We start from the raw sequence: 26,248 nt of genomic DNA, 5'->3' as shown, positions 1-26,248 counted from the left end.
GAGCTGCAACAGTTTAATAATTGATTAATTGGTTTGAATAACTTTTTATGAAGACCAGGTTGATTCTAGCTTCTTTAATGTGAATATTTTCTGGTTTCTTTCCTCCTCTGTGACAGTAAACTGATTTTCTTTGGGTTGAGGGCAACACAAGACATTTAGGGAAAATTATGATCAACATTTTTCAACATTTACTGACATTTTATAGACCTAGATCAAACAACTAACTGCATATGTTACGAGAGCATTTGATTTGTGGTAAAAATGAGATAACTAACGTGTAAAAAATAAAGATCTCAAAGATTAAGGTCAAAGGTAGAAAAGGTTTATTACTGAAAAGGCATTTCAACATTCCCTTTGAACTGGTAAACAAGTCATTTAGTCAGAATTACATTCTCCGAAGGTAAAATAGCTCGGTCACTTCAAGCTATTTACACTGTGTTGTAGCTGTGCAGGCAGTTTCTCCAAGCATGACTGACCTCCACAGATTTGTGCTCAAACTGAAGATTATTTCAGCATTTTTCTCTTATTGAAAATCATACAAAAAGCATGGGAATGCATTCCAGAGTTCATCTCTGATATACAACTGTTCATTCATTTACTACTCATGCAGGAAAGCCTTTGGATCCTCAATACTCACAGATGAGAAACTTTGTCTAACATGGAACTATCTACGGATATGAATAATGCATCATCAATTATCATTATATAAGAGGAAATGCAATAAATAATAAATAAAGTTGCTCAAAAATTGTGAAACAGCACAGTCAAAGAAGAGTTTGGCATCTCATAAACACTTTAGTATTCTGTGTATTTACATTGCAGATGGTTTGATGGTTTACATGGCGGAGCTCATAAGAACTGCAGGAGATTGTGAGAAAGTTACTGTATAAAAATTGTCTCAATACAAAAAGTTGTCATTGAGGAGTATATGTAAGGTTCAGGGTTTGAAGAACAGTATGGTGCGGTACCTTATACAAAAAAATGTTTCGGACACCCATGCAATAATCCAGTAACTAACAAGGGTCTAGAACAGTCTTGGACCTGAACGGAAGCCTGCCAATAGAGCAGAAAAACTTTATACAAAACTGACAGCAACTGTCAGATTTAATAAATTGACTAGTATAAACCCTTGTGCTGTGTGTGTGTGTGTGTGTGTGTGAGAGACAGTTTCTTTTCTTATAGCTGGCTGAACAGGGGGGTTAAATGTAAATGTATAATTTCTTGTAACTATCATATCAATGCATCAGCTGTTATTCAGCTCTGATATGGTACACCTATGGGAACACATGCTTCAAGACCTGGCATTGCATTTGAATGTCCTTTAAACCCATTTTATTGGTTCGTTTAATTGTTCAACACAGTCTGATGTACATTATTTCTCCATTTGAAAGCAGTGATATATCCCACTATTGGCTTATCACTGAACAAGCTAAGGTGGGTCACTATGGCTCCTGGAGTTAGTGACACTATTGGTCTTTGAGCGAGAAAATGAAAAGCTGGACTCGTGAGCAATAAAACCCACTTTAGCTCAGTTCAGTTGGCTACACTCAGTGGTTTTGTTGACCTAGTCTTATTTGGTCTAGTACTAACCAGTATGGGAGCTAATGTTAGCAAACTTCAGATTGACATTGCAGTGTAACAGACATTATGGAGTATTTGCTGACTTAATGACTCTTTTCTACTAGCGCTACTGTTACACAACAGTTTAGCTAGCCCCATTCATGACCTCAGCATTTCATACATTGCGGGGGCAAAGAAAAAGTGTGCTTTGGTACACTGACCCGCATATTGGCATCGTTGGCCGTCTTGACAGCGCTGACCGTTAAAGGATAGTTGGAGTGTCCAAAATGGAAGAAGGTCTCATAGCCCATCAGCTGAACGTATATAATGATTTTACCCGCCTCTATTAACTGCTCCACAAAAGAGCAATGGTTTGCAGAAAGTTGTGAGACAGGGGTCGATGGTACACATGCGCCTTCTGAATAAACTGTAAGAACGTATTGTCCCTTAAGGGACTAAGCCAGCTCAAAATGCTAGGAGAAAATAAGCAGAACAATAGTGTGAAATTACTGTGACTTACTAGTGCTAGCCTGGCTTGTTAGGAAGTTAGCAAGTTAGCTCTCCAGCGATAAGACTTTAACTAGCCCTGAGAGTGAAGTCACTAAGTTGCCAAGCTTCTAGAACCAACCATTTTGAAAAAAGACGTGAATATTAGTTACACCATTCCACTTTTTTATTGTGACTAGGCGTTAACTCTAACTGTGACTGCTATGAAACAAATCATTTTTACTTATCTAGCAGCAGATTGTATGGTCAAAGATATTTTCATGATCTTACAGATGCCTAACATCTTCCCAGATAAAATGTCAAGTTAGGGCAGAAACTGCACTGTACACTACTTCATCCTACTGTAGCTAACAGTAGAGAAGAAGAGCAGTTGAGCAGAGCAGCACAGTATGTGGAAATATGAAATATGAGGTGTAATCATGGTTTTACTCCAAAGATGAAGGCAAATAAAACACAAATTTGAAAATGCCTTTTAAGATACAACTGATGAAGACAAAAGATACTTAACTGCTACATATATAACAGGTAAAGAAAAGTATTTGATTGTTTCTCTAAGTTGTGCATGGCAATTACTATGTGATGAGTGCTGAGGTTACAAATAGGGCTGGGTGTCAGCATGTCACGACTTTTGCCATTGGAGAACCAAAAAAATAATGGTGAAGTCGAGCTGGGGCATATGATGATCTAAACGCTGTTTCAGAGAGTTCACTTTGTCTGTGGGAAACACTGACTGTTGAGGTTTGAAATGGCCAAATGGAAAAATAAGAAAATAATTTTAGGAAGTACAGCAAGAACATGAAAATGATTTCCATCTACGTTTTATCTGCATGTTTATTACAGAGATAGGTCCAGGATGCTTTGAGCCAAACTCAGCAAAATCTCAGTTGTGGCAGCTTCAATGTAAAAATGTCCATGCTGAGTTCATAAAAGCACATTACAGCCCTGGTAGTAAATGAGGTATAGCTGCTTTTTAGGGCAATTGTTCCCTAAAGAGCATTCTCTTTCAAGGTGACTTCCTTTGACAGTAAAATAATTGATGAAAAATAACAATAAATAAATAAGACAAATAAAGTGTGGGTTTAGTGTCCTGGTCCGGCATCTTCAGTTGATTCTGTTTCTGTTGTGTGCTTCTGCAAAACAAGTCAGACAGGTTTGGCAAATTAAAAAAAAACCCAGCAAAGTCTTGGAGGGACAAGCAACATACTGATGACTCTGCTAGTCCTACGAGTACCTTGTTTGAGGGTAAGGCTAGAGGGGTGGATGGGTCTGTGGGGTCATGAGATCAGTTTAGCTTCATTTTACATAGAACTATGTTTTTTAAACGTTTCTCCAATCTAAAAATGAAACGGGTTAAGAAGAAGATACCACTCTTTTGAGGCATCACTGGGCAGGCAATATCGTCTTAGAAGAAAGACCAGGAAATCCTCAAAATCCCTTTTGGGAGCTTGAGTGAGCTCAACAAATTTCACAGCCATTTGCCTTTCAGACAATAAAATATTCAGCTCCGCTACAATGGTCTGAAGGGTGGTGCTGGAGAAAACTCACAGAGTGTCCAAAATGAAAAGGGTTCCGTCCCTGGGGAGCATGACTGTGCTCTATACATTTCATGGCAATTTCCCTTAGATTTTGATATGTATGGTAGAAAGGGAAATGTGATCTGATGGTGGCACTGGAAGAAAGATTGGAGGATCTGGGGTCCATTAAAGTGGGTCTATGTAACTTCTGTAACTAAACTGGTTAACTGAGCTAGAACCTGCACTTGTCAGGAGGACAAAACACCACTCCATACGAATGCTAATGTTGCGCTGAGTCATCTGGATGTGCACAAACTATTGCTCAGTGAAAAAACTTTAAACGATGAACACACGTTGTTGTTGTTGAGGTTGTTTCACTGTGCACTGTTCCGGTTTAAAGAAATTATTAATAGGTAACCGGACTGAAAGCAAGTGGACGGATATGTCAAGCGGGACACAGCACGTCTCCTGGTGAGGTACAGTGTGTTTACTTATTGGTTTACTTTTGTGTAAAAGTCATCTGTGACATTTTAAAATGTAGTAGCACAAGTAGTGGAGGGTGATAAAGTCAGCAAACAGACTCATTAGGGTCAGTTGAAAAGTAATATCTATTAAAGTTTGCTAACATTAGCTAACATTATCCATTATAAACCACTGGTCATAGCAGAGCTAGCAAGGCTGTATAGACTTAAACAATGGTTGCTGATCCTGCTTATCAAATACACTTTGTGAGAAATAGTCAGAAATCAAAGGTAGCTCCAGAGTTATAGGGGGTAGCATAGCCGCTACCTGCTGCTCACTATACTCTTTGCTGTAGCCATCTTTGTTTGTAGTGACTAGCTCCTGTTAGCAAGTAGCTCAGTTAGCTGTATTTTTATGTTCAGTAAGGAGAACAGGTGTAAAAATGATTCCTTTCTTCACATTTTGAGTCTACTTGGTTTACTCATTACACTAAGCTTTTACAGCTGAAGCTACAGGGGCTGTCAGAGCCCCTCTTGCTGTTGTTGTATTACAGGATATATTTCTATTAAGACACAGGACGGGCTGTGGCTAGCTGGTTAGCATGCTAACTTTAGAAGACGTCTCTGCAACACAGTTCATAAGGCTTTGACGTAACATCAATAGTTGTTTCTTCACACTCAGTTGATAATGTTACAACTGTAGTTCATTTTTTGAAATGTTTTTAAACTAAAATTCTGGCCATATCTTACACATTGCCCAATGAAGGATAGTGTGTTATTTCTATTTTCAAAGGGTGCACAGTCTTAAAATAACTCCATGATCAATGTGTCCAGTACTCGTTGCTGTATTTTCCTCTGGACCAATACTGGAGCAGCAAAACTGTTGGGTCCTGGTGTTTTATACTTATACTGGCCTTCTGTTCACTTCTTGAGCCACCATATGTAGAAACAATACTTGAACAGCTATCTTGCCTTCTCTGAAGTCATACTGTACCTGCCAGCGCCCCGCTGTGCTGCTGTAGCTGGCTGGTGAAGAAGCGCTCTCGCTGGGACACCTGCTCGTCCCAGGCCTCCAGGATTTGCTGTTTCTCCCCAGGGTCCATTGTGAGGGTGTCCGGGTGGGCCTCGTCAATGTGGGCCCTCACTCCCTCCAGGTTGTGCGAGTACTGCAGCTCCCCACACACCATGCACACCAGCAGCTGGTTGAGCGGATCGTAGTCCATGAGGTAGCGGTTCCTCCACACGGTGTCTGAGACAGGACCTTCATCGCCGTTATTATTCTCATAGCCAGCGAACAGAAGCTCTGACTCATCTGAAGAGACAGTGGAGAGGGGTAAGGTTTGGAGCGAACATTTCCATTCAAACATTCATTCTATTAGGTTTAAAATGGCATAGCTGATACTGCACCTTCTAGTGGCGCTGTGTATTCTGGATATTGAAAGGATTCCAGGTCGGTTTCTGCTGAAGTGCTGTGAAAGAGAAAGAATGGTTATATTCGTTATTATTCTACACTGAGCTGGAAGCAGAACAATCTTTAAAGAAGCTAAACACATTTCAAACCTTATTAAATGTTCTGACTCCTCAGAGGAGCTCACCCACTGACCAGAATCCTGCAGGGATTATCAGAGAGAAAAAGAGTTTGAGGAAAAATATTGTCCTAAACAAACTGAAAATACATTATATAGAATATAACGTATACAGAATAATAAATTCTGTTATTTATTCTGACTATATGTGACAATAAAGGAATCTCACTTCATTCACCTGAGGAATTCAGTAAATGACACATGACCAGGGGTTACTTTTTGACACCTACTGTCAAAAATGAGCCCTATCCAGTTCCTGTGTTTAAACTACCATCAGCTGTATGCACTGATTAACTCATTTGAGACATAAAATAAGCATACCAGTATAATCAAGTCTGCACAACTGCATCTACAATATCAGCCACCAACACTGAGATATCAAGTGATGCTGGAGGGTAAGCTGAAACAGTGCAGGTAAAGGTGGAACGTTTCTTGTCTCTTTGTAGCCGTCTTTGTTGTGCTTTGATGACTCTTTGTGGTTGTTTCCCATCTCTTAGAAGTCATTTAGTGGAAAAACAAAAAGCTAAATAATAAACATGTAACTTTGTAGATGTGTAGAGATTTCATCAGAGAGATCGCATTACCTTGACCTTGACACGTGTCCCAAATGACAACACACTGATTTTTAATTTAAAGACCCAGTGTGAAGGATTTAGTGGCATCTATCAAATCAAATCTAGCAGTGAGGTAGCAGATTGCAACCAACTGAACACCCCTCGTCTCACCCTACCCTACGGTGGCCGCTCAAAACATAAAAACATGAAAGACCCTTCAGTGTTTGGTTTGTCCATTCTGGGCTACTGTAAAAAATAAAAATGGCAGTGCAACATGACGGACCTGCTCCCTCTGTAGATATGAAAGGCTCATTCTGAGGCAACAAGAACAATGAGTCTTAGTTTCAGGTTATTTTTCACCAGAAAACATAAATCTGAATGTTATATTGCGGTGATCTTGTGATGGTTTGGTCTCTGTTTCTCTGTCCTCTCCCTGTTTTTCTAACTCTGTATGAAAGCTTATTTGTGTGTTTTGAGGATAATAGAGACACTTGATGCTTGAATCAAATCTTGTATGACTTGTGAACAGATATGTGAACCTGCAAACAGACTATCATACAATCATCTTCATCACGTTATGACTAATCTGCATTCTTCATCATTTAATATGAATATTATAATAAGACAGTGCCTGTAAACCATGAAACAAGTTGTTTTATATACCTGTGCAGCTCTCACCTGTGTCTGTATATCCTGGGCAGGCAGGATGGGCCTCCAGTTGTTGGAGGCTCTCCTTGGAGATATTCCCTTATCCCGAATGGCCTTCCTGGCTCTCTGCTCCTTCTTTTTTATCCTCCAGTACTCCCGTTTCCTCTTCAGAAAATCCTCGTCTGACTCACCTGGGATGGGCTTCGGTGGAACCATGGTGCTTAGAGGTGCTAGCTTGGTGGGAGTTTGTATCATATGTGTGGGGTTCTGAAGTTGGTCACAAGGGATTTTTATTGGACTGAGAGTGGAAGTTGGAGTTTGCCCAGGGGGTTCAATGGGTTGCAGGTTGATGCTGGACAATGGGTTATCTGGGGGCTTCAGAGTGGGGAGGCAGGTAGCTGAGTCTACATCCGTGCTTCCTGATGTCCACTTTTGTGGTCCTGGCATGGCTTCGTGCCGATTCTCTGGAGCTCCAAGATATTCAGACTCGGTCTGTGAAGGCCCAGTGCTCATCTTGTTTTGCTCACTTCTGGGTGAACAGGAAACACTGGTGACGGGCAACTTGACCTGGAGGGTGTCAGGTGACTGTTCAGCAGTACAAGTTGTAGGGCTAACGACCAGGACCGTGGGGATACTAGTCACTGCAGTCAGAGAAGCATTAGATGGCTTGGGCTGGAGGGCTGGTTTTGCTGGAGGACTTACAGCATTAACAGTGTTGATAATAATGAGACCTGGAGCCTGAAAGACAACAACACAACATGAAGAAATGATTCAGCTCAGTTAAATACAACAAATCATCTTTCTAAAAAATGCACATGTATGTTTGCCCCTGGCTTTAAGTTTGCCCCCCCTCACACACTCCTCTCTATTTTTGCTGTACACGTGTCAAATGCCAGACAGAGGTTTGCAGTGTAATGCTTCAGGTTTCAGCTGGAGAGGGCACTGGCCATGTCTACAAGTCCTGAACTCTTTGGGCCTACAAACAAATTAGACACAGGCTGCCAAAGCTGATGATAAGCTGATATCTTTAGCATAATCACACTAGTGTAAAGGAAAGAAGTGTCTCTGAATGGCTTTTGTGGGAAATCAGTAAAATGATTCTTCATCATGAATCTAGTATTTTTTTCTTTGGTGGCTTATTTTAGAGGTTACCAGCCACACAAGTTTTGAGACAATATAAAAACACCCCAGTTGATGACTGGTTGAATATATGTAAGACACATTCCACCACCTCAAGCTCAGGTCTCTGGGAGGAATTCATCTGGAAAAATATTTCAAGGTTTTTTACAACCCCCAGAAAATAAAAAGTCACAAAGTAACAAACCTGAATAATGTTGGAGAATGTGTGGCAACATGTCTGAAGGGCACGTTCACATTTTTGAGTGTCCTAATGTTTCTGCTTACTGGGTGGATGTGGTAACAGAGATCAGATCCATAACCAGCTCAGAGCTCGATTTTAATTTCACTGTTATATTTGGGAAATGTACCAATTGGACAGAAATTTACTCCAAATACAACTAGCAGCTAGTAAAAACGCAATAACAAGGAAATGCCTGAGCAAAGAATCTCCAACAATCTCTGAATGGATAGAAACAGTTCAAGGGTATCACATTATGGAACGGTCATTTACCGTTCAGTAGCAGGTCTCAGCACTGTTTCTCTGAGACATGTTAGTGAAAAATGTGAAAAATAATGGAAAAAATGGAAATGTTATTTGAACCATAAGTGATTTCTCTACTATGTATATAATTTGACTGTTTTATTTCCTTCTGAACCTGGACCAATAGCATTGACGGCTTTACATGACTCAAAGTCATGTGAATCATTAGAACCCTCGACAATTTCAGGGACAATCATGATCATTGCATGTAACCCAGCCTCTTTTCACTTCCAGTTTTTCTTTGCCAAGCATTTCATTCTACCCGAATGACCCTGTCTGTTGTCCCACTGCCTGTCTGTGGCAATTCTTTTGGGTACAAAATATAAAAAATTAATAACAAAAAAACCCATAAAAATATAGTTTGAAAAAAGTTGTGGATACCACATCAGTGGGTCTTTCGAATGGACTCTACTTATTGTAATTTATTGTAATTACCATGATGACATGCTCACATTTGACAAAAACCTTAATGTCCTTAATATGTGAAATGAATGCAAAAGCTGATGTAAGGCTAGGCTTAGCAAACATATATAGTCTTTAATTATTGCTTCTTCTAAACTTTGCCCACCTGCCCTGACTCCCTCACAGTCTCTCTCTTTGATCAAACAATGCCGTATCAAGCATGTTCAATATTAGCTACTTGCTATCAGCATCTACATGTTGCAGACGTTCAGAACTGAAGAAGCCTTTTGGATGAGAGGAGCAACGTCTTCAAGAAAACTAAAACAAGTCCAGTTGCCTGCAATACAGCACCTAGAATTATCATGACCTGGATGACTGAGAACCTTCATTAACATGTGTAAAATGAACATTATCCCCATGTGTCACATCACCTGGATGTTTTTCTGGGGATGTCGGCTGGTGGATTCTCCTTGTCTTCCTGTCTGCCTTTCCTTTAACCTGGCCCTTTGCTGCCTCTTCATCAGCTTCCAGTACTCCCTCTTCCTCTGCAGGCTGGTCAAACCACTGTGCTCCATCACCTCACTGAGATGTCTTTGTGCTGAAGGCAAACTGTTGTTTTGGCATTGTTCTTGTGCCTGACTGTGTTCTTCACAGTGTTGTTTCTGTGGTTGCAGTTGCTCCATGGGTAGGTGATGTAGCTTTGGCGGCTCAGGGGAGCAGCAGTTTTGATGGCCCGTTTTCTTGGTGCGAAGCCTCTGGGTTCTGCGTTGTGATGATGGGCCATCAGAGACTTCCGTGAGGTTCACTATGAATTTCGAAGGGGTTTGGGATGAGTGCTCACAGGTGGGATGCAGGACTACCTCTTCAGAGGTAGGAGGCGGTGGAGGTGTCTCTCTCAATTGTGGTGAGTCTGTCAGATGAAGGCTTGGTGAACTTGCTTGTTCCAAAGCATCTGTGTCTGATTGCCAACTTTTTATCTCCAGCGTCAAGTCAGCAGCAATAGGAGCCACCTCATCCTTTTCAAAAAAGAGCTGAGGTAAATTTGCCTCCATCTCTGGCTCTGAAGCCTCTTCTGATGACTCTATTTTAATGTCAGTTTGCTCACTCTTACACTCCGACACTGTGCTAAGTGATTCCTCCAGGAGTTTTTTCATAGAGGCCACGGCTAGCAGAGTGGTAGCTTGGCTGTCTGCATTCAGAGCTGGGTCAGACTCGGGCTGAGGCGCTGGAGGTGGTGTTGGGGAGGTTGGGGGTTTGATATCTGGACAGATGGCTTGTTCTGGTTGAGAATTTAGGTCAGCTGCTGGCATAGACTCAGTCTCTTGTTTTATCTCACTTGCATGTGGCGTAATAGGCACACTGTTGTTGGGGAGAGGTTGTGTATTTCCTGCATGGTTAGTGAACCTCCTTCCAAGCGGTACAGTGCTTGCTGCTACCTGCCTCTGGGCCTTCCTCCTCTGTAAGGCTGCACTGACCCTTGCTTGGAGGACACCCTGCCTCATTCGAGCAGCGCGAGCTGCTCTCTGCTCACGTTTCTTTATTCTCCAGTATTCCCTCTTCCTTGCCATCCTCTCCTCCTCTGTCAGCTCTGGATCCAGACACAGCACTGATGGTGCGCTACTTGAGACTGACATTTTCATGACACAACCACCAATGTTGACCTCTGCTGTTGATCCTGCAGAAACAGTGTTTTGAGGGGTTTGAGGATGAGTAAGAGTGAGCTGACCTACAGACTGGATTGCTAATGAGTGTGAACTAAGAACAGTTGTGCTTTCAAGTTGAGGCCTTGGTCTGATTGCCAGTTGTCTTGGAGACTTGTTGACGGACTGTGCAGGGAGAGGAAAAGAGACTTTCACCTGAGCTGGACGGAGTTGAGGGGGATTGTTTACACGAATGGGAGCAATACTTCTCCGTTTAGTACCAGGTTGGGGCTGAGGTTTTGTGGTGGGGGGATTATTACAAACTACATGAAGCTCCTCTTCACTTTTGTGTGGTGCTGTGTTGTGATCTGTCGGAGCCTGGGGAATGTTAATGGTCACTGTCCCATCCTCTTTGATGAACCCTCCGATGGTCTCAGAGGCGTGGGTGAGGGTGCTCCCTGCTGACTGTGTCAGCGCTCGAGCCCTCCTCATCTCCTCAAGGATATTCTGGTAACGTTTAACTCTTCGCATCAGAGAGTCCTTCTCCTTCAACCGAGCCTTCATTTCCATTGATAGCTTAGCTCGCTGTTCACGCTTTTTAATCCTCCAGTACTCTCGTCGTTTGGCTATTATCTGCTCAGGTGTGTCGTTGGGGTCAATTTTGGGGATATTTCTGGTACCAAAGACTGAAGCAAGCGATGGAGATTTACATCTGATACTTCTTTGATTCATGAAATTCCTCTGGACTTCCATGAAACTCTGTCTAGGTGTTTTACATCGTGCAATCCCTCGGAAAACATTAGAAAGATTTACATAACTAGAAAGCTTTCTCTGTGACTCCCTTGGCTTTTTCACGTTAGTCCCATCAGGTGCGATGGCTTTCTGATCCGTCTGCAGGTTAACTGGAGCTAAACTTGCTGCCCTACTTTGCAGTCTATAATTTTCCCTTTTGGTCGATGCAAATGAAGTTCTGACTCGAGAAGGACACTGCTTCTGACCTCTCCAAAATATCTGCGATGGAAGATGCTGAAGAATCGTGGCACCAACCGGTCCTGTTTTTTGTGCCGTCGGCCTCTGTGACATCATCTCTGTGCCATGCGCCCTCTCTCTGGTCTTAGCTAACTGAGCTGCCATCTTTGCTCTCTGCTCTCGCTTTTTAATCCGCCAGTGCTCTCTGCGCTTGGCTGCTCTCTCCTCCTCGGACTCCAGCAAAGGTTGTGAGTTGATAATACCTTTAGCCCTCTGAGAGGTGACCAAGGCACTCTTTGTTCCACTTTGAGGTGTAGTGTTTGCTGCTTTGCCCTCTGTTTTAACAGAAACAGGGACACACGGAGAAGACACAAGGATCATACCTGTGGTCACATTGGTGGGTGGAAGTTTGGGCTGAATGCGGAATGCCACTTGTGCCTTCTGTTGCGTTTTGGGGACTGTTGCTCCCTGCATAGACACACATGGCTGAGGTGTTATTTTAGCGGAGCTGCCATTGGTAATTCTGGTTACTCTGACTGGAGGCACTGAGGAACTGGTGTTCAGCTGGGTTCCACTGGGTGTGGGTGAGGTAACGGCTCTGCTCACAGCACCCCTTGTCGTTAGGCATTTCACTGTGGCTGTGTCACTCCGAGCAACTTTGGCTGAGATGGAACATGATGCTGGCATCTTAGACAAGACCTTGTTGAGTTCCATTGTCTGGAGCCATCTCTCCTTTTGGCTTTCAGTGGCTTCAACTGAGCTGTCCCCCACTGTATTTCCAGTCTGTGATGCAGGAGAGAGGTTGGCGCTTTTGTGTGACTCATCATTACTCTGCACAGGAGGAGAGAAAGCAACACGGGAATTCACCGCTGCAGAGGCATTTAGATGGGGGAACTTTTTCCCATGACTGTCTTGTGTTGGCTTCCTTCTCCGCTCTGACAGTCGGGCCCTCTGCTCTCGTTTCTTGGTTCTCCAGTATTCTCTCTTTTGGGCGAGGGTGGCATCATCATATTCTGAGGCAGGCCGGTAGCGTTGGGGAGGTGGACTACCTTTACCTTTTGCAGTTGGCATGCTTTTGCCAGCATGGACAGCCCATCAGTTCTCATCCAGTACTGGTTGGCTCTTGCCTTGTGACGCCGATTCAGTTCATCCCCTCAGTCCAGAATCCTCACTGCCATTAACTTACATGGTGTCCTCCCATAGGATGTTGCAGTCGGTGGTTTTGCTCTGCTGAGCAGCTGCCAAATCTCTCAGACATCACATCAGTATGCAGCTGTCCTGAAGAACAGAAAACATGTATTAGTTGGGTCTTATTTCTTAATAAACCTGCTATGATGAGATGAGCCAACAGTTGAGTGATATGAGGCAAATTATAAAACTGGTTGTAACAAAGTAATACAACCTAATTCAATCAATCAGCCCTGACATAAATTCTACCTTTAGACGGATATTCAGTCAGAGGTGGTAATTCAACGATATGTTGTCATTATTGTTGTAGTTAGGCTTGTCTGGTGTTTTGGGCTGCAACTAGCAATTATTTTAATCATCAGTTAGTCTGCCAATGATTTTCTTTATCAATCGATTAATTATTTGGTCTGTAAAATGTCAGATAATTTATAAAAGTCTATAAAATAGTGAAAAATGCACAACAGTTTAAAGTTTTCTACCATAACACACTAAGAAACACAGCTAATTTTCACATTTCAGTGTCTGAAACCACTGAATTTGAAGGTTTTTTTTTCGTTGTTTATGTTTATGATAGCGGAGTGGAGAGAGGCACTGAGATGAGACATGCATAAAGTCACATCCTTTGGACTCTTGCAGAAGATCCAAGCCGAGTCCTTCACCAAGAAATTCACAGTGCAGCAGCAAAAACTGAACATTATAACCTTTGTAAAGGTACAGTGTGTGGCAGAGACGGAGAACTGGATTTCACTGCATATCTTGACAGTGGACAGTTCACATATATAATAGATAGGTTCACCTTAACTGAAGAGATGTGGTGTGTAAAATAATATCACCAGAGACACATTTTACGTGTTGTTTTCAGATATTTTACATGTGAAATGTGAGGTATCCATCTCACGTGACACAACTTTTCAAGTGAGGTGAATCCACACGATAAAGCCACACAGAGATTCACATTTAAAGTGCGAGACAAATCACATGACTTAGGATTTTATCTGACATGTGCAACACTTCTGTTCTAGCCTATATTCACATGTGGTTTTAGGATACTTCACCTGTAAAAATTAACAGTTTCACAAATCTATATGTAACTTTTTCCTTCATTACCATGCTGAGTAAAACATGAAAACAAGGTTTCATGATGTTATATCACAAATCCAATACATACAGCATATTCAGATATATAGGCACATGTGGTTTTAGTACATTGACTTGTGAAAACATGGGTTTCAGCTGTGCATTTTGTGTAAGCTTTTCCTACATTAACACGCTACAGATATCAGGACTCACAATAACAAGTGTTCCCATCTCCAGTGTCGCTTCAATGCTAATGAAAGACAATGCATATGTAGCTCACTAAACCGCCCATCTGCTCTATCACAACACTGCTACACTGTGTGATTTCCACGTGAGACTGAAACCATCCAACAGTTCGCCAGATGTTTCAATAAAACACGTCAGAATATGAACATTCATCCCGCAGCACCTTTGCTCACAGAAACACGTCGTGTTGTACAAATGTGTACGCTACAGGAACCAGGAAGGAAGCAGGGTGACGCTGTCCCTTTAAACCTGTCCCTTTCTATCACAAATTATATCTGTCGAGAGCCATTTTTATTCTTTATTCTGTGTCTATTTGATCGGAAACGCAGCGAACCGACCCAGCTGAGGCGAAAATTAGCAATACATACAGCAACGCAATCAAAAATGGCCACATTAGAGCGCAAACGGATCCTGAAGCGCTGTCTCTCTCAGCGGCACAATGGACAAGATCTTCCTCTCTTGTCCACACGGACTGGCGCCTGTCTGAGTCTGCTGCCTGTCTAAAACAAGCGACAAAACCCGCACATTACTGCTGTATAGCAGGACGCTTTGAAACATGTGGAAGAAAAACATGCATAGCCGTTACCTTTTAGTTACACCTAACTTTCCGGGACACTTTAAGTCAACGTTTGGACAGATATTTTGCCAGGACACTGCAGCTACTTTCCGCCAGCAAGCCGTGCTCTGAGGCTGCCTTGACAACGCTGAAAAGTACCAGGATGTGGGACCTGGATGCTTGCTCGCTCTGTGTGCGTGTGTGTGTGTGTGTGTGTGTGAGCTCACTCTATGGCGTGGACACACAGAGACAGTATAGTACAACGCCCCCTCGTTTCCTTTTCAAATCCGAACCCATGAAGAGGAGTGCATGAAAAATGAATGTTGCTATGAGCTAATGTGTCACAGGACAGTGTGACTGACTGACTGACTGACTGACTGACTGCTGCTCATCAGGCCTGAACCCGTTTCCATCTCACTGTTAGGGTAAACTGAAATTGACACAGGTAACAAATTCATGAGGCTAACCAATAATAATAAAAAAAAATCAAATCACTCCCAATGCACAGAGATGATTTAAAGCTTGCACTGACATGTAGTCTTTTCCAGCTTGCAACAGCTGGACAAAGGTCCATTGATTTATTGGCTTTTTCTACATATGACCTCAATTGATGTGGGCTTTTGTTCAGAACCAGCAGCAACAGTGTGGTTTGAACAGGACAATGATCAAATGTGTTTTATTAAAAGGCAAATGTGATGAAAACATAGTAGCAGCAGTAGTGGTAGTAGACACATTTGTAAAATCTCTTAATATATCTTATTTGAAATCTTAAAGAGGCTCTATGTAACTCCTGTGTTGTGCTGGGAGCTGGTTGTTAGTTCATGTTAGCGGACTCCATTTCTAAACTAACGTTAGCTGCTGTTGCTCTCTGTCAGCGGAGCGGAGAGAGGCACTGAGAACGTACATAAAGTCACATCCTCTGGCCTGTCACAGCTAATCTGACCTGAGTCCTTCACAAACAAATCCACAGTCCAGCAGCTTTAAACAGCTTCAACACATCGTCCACAGGCTTCCATAGGCAACCAAAAGAGACGTCACATTACAATCTGCTCACTTATGACCAATAAATGAGTGATTATGAACAATTGTTACATAGAGCCCCTTTAAAGATGCAATTTGTACATAAGAATTGGCCACACATCGCAGACCTTCATACTCCTAACAGTTAGGGGCAGCATATCACGAGAATTGCTTTTAACTGCTGCTAACTGCATTCTGTTTATACAGCCATGACTGCTGCTAATGTTAGCTCGTTAGCATAGATAGCCGTGCATCTAGCCATAATACCAGGGGAGTCTTGGAGTTTACACCACTAGCACAGGAGCTTTGGCCTGCAGGGAGAAAGAGGTCCAGGTTTAAGGTCCAGGGCTAGCTGGTTAGCATGCTAACTTCAGCAGTTATCTCTGCAACACAACACATAGAAGTCTTTAATGTCAAAAGTGTCACTTCTTCACATTCTGTTGATAGATTTGATTTTTTTCTGTTTTCAACTCAAATTCATTCATATTGAACGTTCAAGCTATTTCAAGATGGGTGGACCAACATCCACAAAATAATAATATTTTAATTTATTAGAATTTAATTTGAGAGTGAACGGGCTACTTAGAGCTGAAACAGTTATGGGTTCACCCTGGACTATACAAACACAGGTACTGTCACCAAAAAATAAATACATTTCAATTCAAATATGAGTGAATTACAAAAAATAACAACAGGTCAGAGAATGACGAGCATATTTGGGTTTTCCTTGCCTACCGTGATGGCAGACTGAATATTTTGGCCTTTAGTCAGACAGAACAAGCCATTTCAATGTATCAGTTTGGGCTTTATTGATGCATCAGCAAAGAATTACAGATCAGTCAGTAAATTCATCTACAGTAAGGCGGGTCACATCTAGTGTGGACCCACCGGCTTGTTCTCAACACCACACGGATTTTATCTGACAGGATGAGTTGTTAGGATCCCCGGCACCAAACATCATGAGCTGGAGCTCATGGGGGTCTGATTCGCAATGGACCGCCTCGTGTTTTAACCGCTGCTGTGCCGAACCAAAGCGCCTCTATCAGCGCATGATTTTGTGAGAACAACAGCTTTAGTATTAGCAGCTTATCAGTATTAGCGCCTGCTGCTCCGTTTGCCCCCCGCCCCCCGGGGTGGGTGTGCATTGTCGACGCTGCTACTGTCTCTTTAAATTTACCCAGGAGCCCCTTAAGGAGCCCCAGGGGCCCCTAGTCCGGCTCCCCACCCTGAAGACAAGCAAGAGCCTTAAAATACATTACTGGAGGCCTGCGCTGAGGCGCTTCTACCCAGAGCAGGACGGAGCAGCGGGCTGTGGTCGGCGGAGGGATTCATGATTGTGATTCTGTGAAAAGTTAACTTGGCTCCCGTGCGGGGCGCGTGGGGGGACATCGTAGAGCACGGGCTCCTCTGCGATGGGCTCGTTATAGAGCGCCTGCCAGATGCGTGTCGAGCGGTGCCGAGCGGTGTGGACATGTTACTGTTGTAACATGTTGTTGTTAGAGTGACATGTCCCGCTTCAACGCTACGATACAGTGAAGGAAGGAGGGACAGTAGCCACTATTAACACAGCAGCCGGGCCAGTGATGGAAGAGAAAGAAACGGGGGAAAGCGAGCCTGTGGACCTCCGGTGTGCCGAGCAGACTGAGCTGCTCTCATTAATAATAAGCGGGGAGGAGGAAGCGACGCCAGAGGAGAGTGACTTGGGAGGTAAAGGAAAAAACTCGTGTTATTATTCGTGGTGTTTCCCACCGCAATGTGGGTCTGCGTGTCTGTCAGAGTCACGGCCATTGTCAGGCAGCCAGTTAATCCGTGTCAGGGACAATGCCATGGAGCAGCATGGCCCCTCCGTCTCTGTGGCTCCTATAAACAAAGGCTCAACAGCACGCAGGCAGGCAGGCGGACCGAGACACACAGCTGCCACCTGGTGGACAGCGGCGGCACAGGCCGCCTCACACCTATGAATAAACAATAATAATATGGGTTATTGCAATAAATCACAATCAGTTTTTGAGAATATGTAGCAGGAGAATCCCTTCATGTAGGCCGTAAAACACAGAGCAGAACAGTATATAAAGAAGGTAGGTTCATAAAGAGGGATGGTGTTAGAAAAATAAAATGAGCCATCTATGAGCTCCAGCTGTCAGTCAAGAGCCAAACAATGACAGCTTAACAGATTACATTTTGAGAAAATCTTCCTTTGTCTATATGTATTTATATTATCTATTATATATGTAACATGTTACTCACATTCTTTGTATGCCACCTTCTCTGATGTATCATATCCTCATAATGTATTCCTTTATTCTAACAGGTAATTTAAATTAAAAGAGACCTATGTATAGCCTATGTAAAGCAGATGGACAAACAATTTTAACCAGACACCATACGTGTTCCACATTTAGTGAAACAGTATCAGCACATTAATATCACTGACCACTACTCAGTTTACACAGAGTCCAATAATCTCTTCAGTTTTCTTTGTTAAGATATGTACTGAACTATGTCACAGTGACTGTTTCTAAATGATCTCAGAATATTTTTGATATTCCTGCACTGGAAGTCTGTATGGGCCTAAATACAGGTTGTTCATATACTGTTTTGTAAAAATAGTTAAAAATTTATTGATCATCCATGTAAAAACAAATGGTACTGGCACCCTATCAAGTGGATCAGCCAGACCCACGTTAGATAAAGTCACTGTGATTACAACTTTGAACAAACACATGTAAAATGTTGGTTTATGACCATGTTTACATGTGCAGAGTCTTAAGAGGTGATTTTCACTGACAGCCTCATGTTACCTTACCCTTATAATAATAATACTTCCAATCATATTCAGAGAGATTTACTGTTTTATAGATTGAATAAAATGACTCCTACAACAAAAGATTAAGAGTAGGATTCCTTATCTCTAATAAGATATTTACATATGTGTTTAGGATTTTTAGTTGCAGTAATCATTCTTAAAGAGACAGCACAGCAGGACTGATCTGTTCTCTCTCCTGTCAGAAGAGGACAGTCTTGCCAATGGCCATGGTGAGGAGGAATCAGAGGCTGGCATGGTTACACCTGTCAGGTCTCCAGGCACCAGCTACTGGAGCATCACAGAGGGCCCGGACCACCCACTTCTCCTCTCCCCAGCACCAGGGCCCTCCGCACGTAAACCCAGAGTCCAGAGGGCCTCACGTCCGGGCCTAAGCCGGATCCCAGGGCGGGACCACCGCCGCTACTACCACGAGTACTGGCGCAGCGAGTACCTGATGGACTTTGACCCTCAGAGGCACGGGATGATCTGCATGGTGTGCGGCAGTTCCCTAGCCACCCTGAAGCTCAGCACCATCAAGAGGCACATTCGACAGAAGCACCCCGACTCCCTGCTGTGGAGTGCTGCCGACAAGGAGGTCATCCGCTCGGGGTGGGAGAGCCACCTGAGTCTGGGGGGGGGTCAGAGGTCATACAGCTCAGCTGTAGGACCTCCACCTCAGGAGGAAGAGGAGCAGCTGGACTCAGAGCAACATGCTGCCGGTGGGTAGGACTCTGCCAGGCATTTTCTAAATCTCACACTTGGTGGCAGTATGAGTTAATGTCTTGGCATGGTGGTGTGTTAGCAGGGGATGATGTAATGATTTAGTGATGATGTGTCAGGAATTGGAGAGGGAAGGGCTGTTCTGAGGTAGTTTATGTTGTACTGTATATTTTAAATGAAACAGAAATAGATTCATGTTAAGAATTTGACCGCAATAATACAGATCACTCAGGTTCTGGCCGCCCTTCTTCAAAGTTAAAACCTTTACCCCTTTTTTATGAAAGGCAAGTGAAGCAAATACTACAGCTTTTGAAATGACAAGAAAGAAGACAAAAACAGGTTGTTATTACGCTGCGTTCATGTACTATTGGGGAATATCTGACATCTGAGATTTCCAACTTGGCTGTAAAAGAACTCTGCTTTGACAGGCTCTTTTGTTGTGAATTTAAATCCAGGAGACAAATGAAAACACTAAAGTGTATAATAATACGGGACGCAGCAGTTGTGATTGCACTGAGTGACTCCGCATTAATCAAATCCACCCAAAAATTTAGACTTAAGCACTGGTGAAGTTTATGTACACTGTGCTATGCTAAGCTAGGCTAACCATGTCTTGGCTCCAGCTCTATACCTAACACAAAAACATGAAATTGGTATCAATCTTTTCATCTCTACAGAGGATGAATACACTGTAAAAAAAAAAAGAAGTTCTGACTTGTTACTCAGCATTTAGTTTAAAGTCAGAATTTGAACTTTTTTCCTCAAACTTGTGAATTTAAACTCAATAATAAAAGTCAGAACTTAAGTATTTCCCAAAATGTTAACTCGAAGTGGCAAAACATTCTTTTTTCCCACATTTACTTTCCATCCAATTGACCAGGACGCTGAATGTACGCTGATCATTAGTGATGCTGAGGAGCAATGCTTTTAGGAGGAGGTCCCCATCTTTTTGTATCACATCCACACAAACAAAGTCACATGCACTAGCACGGGCAATGCAAAACACATTCCTGCTGGTGGTTTCATGCTATTCCACTGACTGAGAGAAGGTGGCTGAACAGCACAAAGACATAAGAAGAAATATTTTTTTTGAAGAATGAGCCTCACAGATGTTTTATAAGAAAGGAAATGCACATGTTAGGCTCTGTTCTGGTGAGTACCACTGTACATTATTTGTTTAAAAGAAAAGTCCACAGGGAACATTTTGACCTGGGGAACGTACCTGAGCTGTAAACAGATGAGGTTGGGGGCACACTGTGTTGACTCTTAACTGCACACAACTTACAGTTACTTATTTTTAGCTATGAAGCTTTCAAGACCAACACACAGTGGTGGCTGTGGTGCTTATTCTGACTCCAGTGACACTTCTTATTCTCCAACATTCGCTAACGGTTTATTTACAGCAATCCACAAGCCTGCACTTGTCATCTAACACAGGACTGAAACCTAAATGGTTGAGGTGTAAGAGGTGTCTCAGTGCCTCTGTGATAAGCAGTGTTTGCAGAAAAAAGGTTGTGTGTTGGATTTCTAACAACAAGGGATGTGAAAAAACAAAGTTGTGTCATAGCCTAGTCGCTACTCTCATCATGTCTTGGATGTTCTCTGTGGATCTGCATGGGTCTCTTCCAGGCTCATTGCTTTCCTCCCACCCCTCCTGCCAGTAATGTTGAACAAGGCACCAGCTTGAGACCCGGAGTCAGTTTGACCTCATCCTACACACTTAAAATGCAGAGGATGGATTTTCCCACTGGGTTTAATAGAATATCACACAGGCTTGATTTTTCTTTCGTCTCCTTTTTCTTTTGTTTCCGGATGTATTACTGTTGGAACGTAGAAACAAACATCCATTGACATACAGTATTTCTGCTAAATTAGTCATTAATAAAAAAGTAAATGAACAAACAAACTAGAGAGCATCTTGTGATGGGATCTCAACAGACAACGGTTGTATACATGTTATAATACCCATCTTCAAACTCTGCGTCAAAATGAGTGTGGGCCAGGAGTGTTTGTCTTGTTTAGATGTGTTACATCTACAAGCTCACAAAGAACTTTATAGTGTATCATTGTGTTGTGTCCTCACTTTTAAAACAGCCACGTACTGTATACACTCTGGCCTGTGGTTAACCTTGTTTGAAGGATAATTTTAAGGCCTTTAGAAGTAGAATTTGAGTTCACTTTAGTATCACTAAAGACAGTCGCCAACAGCAATGATTCTGAGAAAAACTCTTTTACATTGTGTTTGTTTTATATGTTCTAATCACAGCAGAGCCCCCGTACCCTGTGACACCCCAGGAGCAGCAACAACAACAACCACCTCTCAGTCTGTCTCCCCACTCTGAAGAGGGTGAAGCCCCCCAGCCCGAGCAGGAGGAGCAGGACCTCCCCGGGCCGTCAGCCCAGACCCTGGAGCGCTACCTGAACGACTCGCTGCACGCCTGGTTCCGCCAGGAGTTCCTGATGGAGTATGAGGCAGAGGCCGGCCGGCTGCTGTGTATGGTGTGCGGAGGAGAGCTGCCCTCGCTCCACCTGGACCACATCAAGAGCCACGTGCTGGACACCCACCCCAACTCCTTGGTTTACAGCTCCGAGGAGAAGCACTGCATCCTGCAGGCCTGGGCTCAGACTCATGGTGAGAACACAAAGGCACTCAAAAACAACATGTAGATATATTTGATCCAAAATGACAAAGTATGGGACTGCTGGTAGATCTGTAGAAGTAGGTCATTTATGTAGTATATAAGATAAAATAGATCTTTATTAGTTGATTTATTAATTTATAAATGTTTGTGCCAGAGATCGCTGGAAATTAACAATAAAAATAAGATACACTTAGGAACATATTTAAACTACATTAAACCTTAAATAGAAAGGTAGTGTATGCAGTGACATTCAAAAGTCACAAAAGGTAGTATTGTAAATGATATAAAAAATGATGATGATGAAGCTTATTATAATTATCAGGAGTACAAGTGTTGTTAAATATTTATCTTATCTTATCGTTTGCTCTTATCAGTCTAACATTTGAAATGTACTGACGTCACTGGCACAAATCCACCCATCCACCACACACCCTTTTTTATCACTGCTTATCTGGATCAGTGTTGCCATGGTAACAGGGTGAGCTGAGCAGCCTGGACGTCCCGTCACCCCCTTCAGTCTTCCAACACTGCCTCCAGTCCACAGTCCATGTCTGCTCTTCAGTGTTCTCCACCAGCAGCCCAAGAGATCATTGATTTAATTAAATCTATAATTCAACAGCAGTTCTCATGAATCCACAGGGACAGTTCCCCAACTTCATTGGAGCTGTGGATGTTAAAGAAGTAATCAAAGTTTTAAGGTTCATTTATTTGTCATTCAACAACACAGGACATCCAAATGTAAGCTGTAGTCTCTTCATACTACACAAGAAAAAATATTTTTCAAGGTGGAGTGTTGAGGATGAGTTGAGGAGTGTCACAGTCTGAGGATTGAAGCTGCTCTGTAGTCTGGTGGTACAGCAGCAGACACTTCTGTATCTGTGGTCAGATGGCAGCAGGGTGAACAGACTGTGTCTGGGTGGCTGTTGTCTTTTAGTATCTTTGGGCTCTGTGCAGACCTCACTGATCTTTGTGTATCTTTGAATCTATTATATGTTGCATGATTCTCTGCCCTGAAACAGAAGAGCCGGACAACTCAATCAAACCAGAGCCCAACACCAAAGAAGGCGGGGTGGACCTCTTTGCTCAGGATGTGGAGGCCATCCAGATCAACTCTGACTTATACCCAGGAGATGATGGCACTTTAACTCAGGACACTTGTCTTATCGGTGAGGATGGAGGAGTTGGAGCTCCACAACAGGGACCCCAGCCCCTCCGCCAGCCCAGGAAGAGGCGGCTGCGCGGGGGCGACCCGTGGCGGCTGCGCCTCGACTACCTGGTGGCCTATGGGCCTCAGGGCCGGGGCACGTTCTGCATGGTGTGTTCTCAGGTCCTGCACGAATCCAAGGTCAGCAGCTTCCGCCGCCACATCCAGGAATGTCACCCCGAGACCACCACCCTGAGCCGAGAAGAAAGGGAAGCCATGGCTGCTGCCTGGACCAAAGATTATTCAAGTGAAGGCACACAAATTCAAGATGGTGAGACGCTTTTAGCCACTGTTACTTTCTACTGTTCAACTGTAAATTCTGTAAGTGTGTTCATTAATGTCAGCAGCAGATAGATAGAAGACTTTTTTAGAACAGACATGTTCACATGTCAAGTTTATTTTATACCTGATTTCTGAACTACTCCTTTTATTTGCTGTTAATGTAAACTCAACATTTCCTCTATGGTTATCTTTCTTGATATGTTCCACAGCACTATTTCCATCAGCACAGGTATTATAGTATTATAGTATATAGTATTAAGTAATAATATTATAAGAACTGAAATTCCACCTTTTTGATTTGTTCATGCAGGCCTTGCACACAGACCCCGCTGAATTCAATTTTTTTGGGAATGTATTCAAGAATTTCCTGTCTGTAAAAATGGCAAAATTCCTTAAAAATATATAGCAAGTGTCCATGTCTGACCATTATAATTTGATTTAAGAAAATAGGATGAATCACCCTAAACGAGAAAATCAAAGTAAGATGGCTTCAGGCAGTTAAACTCCAGCAGCACCCTCCTGATTCACTTACTGTTTTAGCAGAAATCAACCTGAGCGGAGCAGATGTCCTCAACACCACAGCAGAGACGAATGAGGACGCCTCCCCTGACCTCGGAACACCCAACAAAATGGCGAAGAAGGACGAGGGTGTAAACGGAGGTAAGGGTAAAGCGAAGGACGGCAGCGCTGCCGCCACGCCCTCTCGTCACGGCCATTACCCCGGGAAGGACCAGAGGAGGAACTACCAGGTGCGCTGGCGGATGGAGTACCTGATGGATTACGACTGCCGCAGACACGGCCTCATCTGCATGGTGTGTGGAGCCACTCTGGCCACGCTGAAGGTCAGCACCATCAAGAGGCACATCCAGCAGGTACACCCCCACTCCTTTTACTACAGCTCAGAGGAGAAGCAGCAGGCCCTGCTGAGCTACAACCAGACCGCCCTGCATTTCATCCACTCTGATGACTGCTTCTCCTCCCAGGACCACGGACACACCGAGCTGGCTCCCACTCCAGCACACTTTGGCACTTAGAAAGGGCTTCCGTCCGTTGCTCCTCACATGGCCCCTGTTCAAAAGCAGCCCCCCGCCTTCTTTCTTAAAGGGAAAGTCCTGCGTTTGTCAAACAGGGTCTTATTCTCTTAACCATGCCCTTTATCCACTCTCACTTTCTTTCTTGTCGGAGTCCAAATTTACCAAATGTGTCCGATGCAGGTGCTTAGTAAAATGTGACCACAACCAGTGCTCATAATGGACAAAAAATAAGACCCATGTTTACAAATACTGGACTTTCCCCTTTAAATGTGGACCTGAGAGGACTCCTGTGGCATGTTGCAGGTAGCAACTGCCACAGAGGAAATGCCACAACCTAATAATGTTATTGCATAAAAAATGAAAGTCCAGCCACTCACTTGAGACTAAAGCCTTATCTGCACATGATCTGTGTTACTGAGGACCTTGTAAGATTTAGGAAATGACACCAGTGAGTGCATGTGTGCACAGATGCACAAAATCTGTGTATTATTTTGACTTACATTTGTATTCATTCATACATTTGTATCAGGGCCATATTAAATCAGCATTTGTGACAGTGAAATTTAGGAGCTATAGTGGCTGGCTAGTGCTAGCATGTTCATGAACTAGCTAGCATGTTACCAGTTAATTCTACTAACTAGCCCCGCAAGTAGTAGTAACTTGTAACTTCAATCCATTTCACTGGAATGTCTGTGAACAGTTGAGTTTAACTGTGCTGAACAGTTCACCTGAAAAGGAAAATTCAGCTAATATCTCCTCCCCCCATGCTGATGGGAAATCGGGTGAAAGGTCAGTCCACAAAACGTTTCTGGACCTTCACATCAAAACCGGTTGAGCGCTACCTATAAACAATTTAGCCTTCGCACTTTCCGCTCTGATCACTTCTACTGAAATGGGGCTTGAGACATTAAATCCCCCTCCATGAGTGTCTGGACATTTGTTTTTTAACTCGGTCTGTCATCGTGGTACAGTATGTGCTGTGTAACTTTCAGGTCCAGGAGGGGGCTGGGGCTGGTTTTGGTCGGGGTCAGAGTCTTACGCTCTCAGGAAGTTAGAAACAGAATCTTCGGCAAAGCCGAGGTGAATTAGTTTTACGATAATGTGTCTGAAGACAACACAGCACTTTGCCCCTAAAAATGTACTTAACCCCAGCTTTCCTTGTGTACAGCCAATTGAATGAGACTGTGTTTGATGTTTATTGCTGAAGACAATGAATGGCAGCGTGCAGTCAGTCAGTAGGATTTCTCTAGTCTATTTAATTCCTTGTTTACAGTGGAGGAGAAGGACGGCCTCCTCTCTCATCCATTCTAATGAGATATGTTATCTCTGTCAGTTGCATCGTTGCTCCACCCGCCTGCATCCTTTTCATCATCTACAACTCATTTCAGCTAAAACTGCACAAAAAAAGAATATGTAAATATATGAAAAAATAGAATTATTTTTCCTTTATACAAGCACTTTTATGCACCCTGATTTCTACAAAATGTGTTTGTAATTATGTCAAGTTTTTGTACTTCAGAAGATTTGAAGATTTCAACAATGATGTTCTTTAACAGCTGGAGATAGCTCGAAGGACTTTTGCTTTGAACAGTTTGCTCCCAGCTTTGGTACTGTTTCCTTTTTCCTTTCATTGTACAAAGTGTATGCAACAAAAGAACTAAGAGCTGTCTGAGAAAGAAAAGTCGGTCATAACATGTCACTTCTTCACCTGGAAAATGTAACTCAGGGATTCTGTTTCCATCAACAACCATTTCATCAGTGATCTTTCAGGAACACACAGGCTGTTGACATTTGAAGATACTGGGTACATTTGTCAGCTTCAGTTATATAGGTGATGCTATACATACGAATGTGAGTATTAGGGCCACTGTTAAACAAAAGAGATCGAAAAAAAAATACAGATTCTGAGAATGAGTCAAGTATTTTGAGAATGAAGTCATTATGTTCGGAGAATTAAAGTCTCATTTTGAGG

General features: G+C 43.0%; 2 protein-coding genes across 5 annotated transcripts; one reads left to right on the top strand and one right to left on the bottom strand.

Moving 5' to 3' along the window:
• Positions 1-300: 300 nt before the first annotated feature.
• Positions 301-14,721, bottom strand: LOC141003740 (uncharacterized). Of its 2 annotated transcripts, none has more exons than XM_073475182.1 (7): positions 14,599-14,721; positions 9,324-12,779; positions 6,861-7,568; positions 5,603-5,652; positions 5,450-5,511; positions 5,037-5,354; positions 301-3,197 (listed from the first exon to the last, which is right to left on the bottom strand). In XM_073475182.1, exons 2-7 carry the CDS (start codon positions 12,570-12,572, stop codon positions 3,169-3,171), a joined length of 4,416 nt encoding a protein of 1,471 aa, XP_073331283.1. In that variant the 5' UTR covers positions 12,573-12,779; positions 14,599-14,721; the 3' UTR covers positions 301-3,168. The 2 variants fall into 2 exon arrangements, with proteins under 2 accessions (XP_073331283.1, XP_073331284.1); XM_073475183.1 differs by lacking the exon at positions 14,599-14,721 and adding an exon at positions 14,381-14,460.
• A 2,121-nt stretch (positions 14,722-16,842) lies between these two features.
• Positions 16,843-25,738, top strand: zfta (zinc finger translocation associated). Of its 3 annotated transcripts, none has more exons than XM_073474470.1 (5): positions 16,843-17,295; positions 18,601-19,113; positions 21,381-21,746; positions 22,776-23,231; positions 23,786-25,738. In XM_073474470.1, the coding sequence occupies exons 1-5, from the start codon at positions 17,172-17,174 to the stop codon at positions 24,274-24,276; spliced, it is 1,950 nt and encodes a 649-aa protein (XP_073330571.1). In that variant the 5' UTR covers positions 16,843-17,171; the 3' UTR covers positions 24,277-25,738. The 3 variants fall into 3 exon arrangements, with proteins under 3 accessions (XP_073330571.1, XP_073330570.1, XP_073330569.1); XM_073474469.1 differs by having other exon boundaries at positions 18,598-19,113; XM_073474468.1 differs by having other exon boundaries at positions 18,598-19,113; positions 23,783-25,738.
• The last annotated feature ends 510 nt before the right edge of the window (positions 25,739-26,248 follow it).

This window comes from Pagrus major, chromosome 10 (genome assembly GCF_040436345.1).
Source record: "Pagrus major chromosome 10, Pma_NU_1.0".
Taxonomy (NCBI): Eukaryota; Metazoa; Chordata; class Actinopteri; order Spariformes; family Sparidae; genus Pagrus; species Pagrus major.
The sequence above is the reverse complement of the archived record's forward strand: the minus strand, read 5'-3'. Positions and strand labels throughout refer to the sequence as shown.

Excerpts from the sequence above, each read along its gene's own strand:
- zfta (XM_073474468.1), top strand. The coding sequence starts at position 17,172 with ATGGAAGAGAAAGAAACGGGGGAAAGCGAGCCTGTGGACCTCCGGTGT. Across the intron at positions 21,747-22,775 it reads GGCCTGGGCTCAGACTCATG|AAGAGCCGGACAACTCAATC; the intron begins GTGAGAACACAA and ends GCCCTGAAACAG. Across the intron at positions 23,232-23,782 it reads AGGCACACAAATTCAAGATG|CAGAAATCAACCTGAGCGGA; the intron begins GTGAGACGCTTT and ends TTACTGTTTTAG.
- LOC141003740 (XM_073475182.1), bottom strand. The coding sequence starts at position 12,572 with ATGCCAACTGCAAAAGGTAAAGGTAGTCCACCTCCCCAACGCTACCGG. Across the intron at positions 5,653-6,860 it reads CCCAGGATATACAGACACAG|GATTCTGGTCAGTGGGTGAG; the intron begins GTGAGAGCTGCA and ends TAATCCCTGCAG. Across the intron at positions 5,512-5,602 it reads GAGTCAGAACATTTAATAAG|CACTTCAGCAGAAACCGACC; the intron begins GTTTGAAATGTG and ends TCTCTTTCACAG.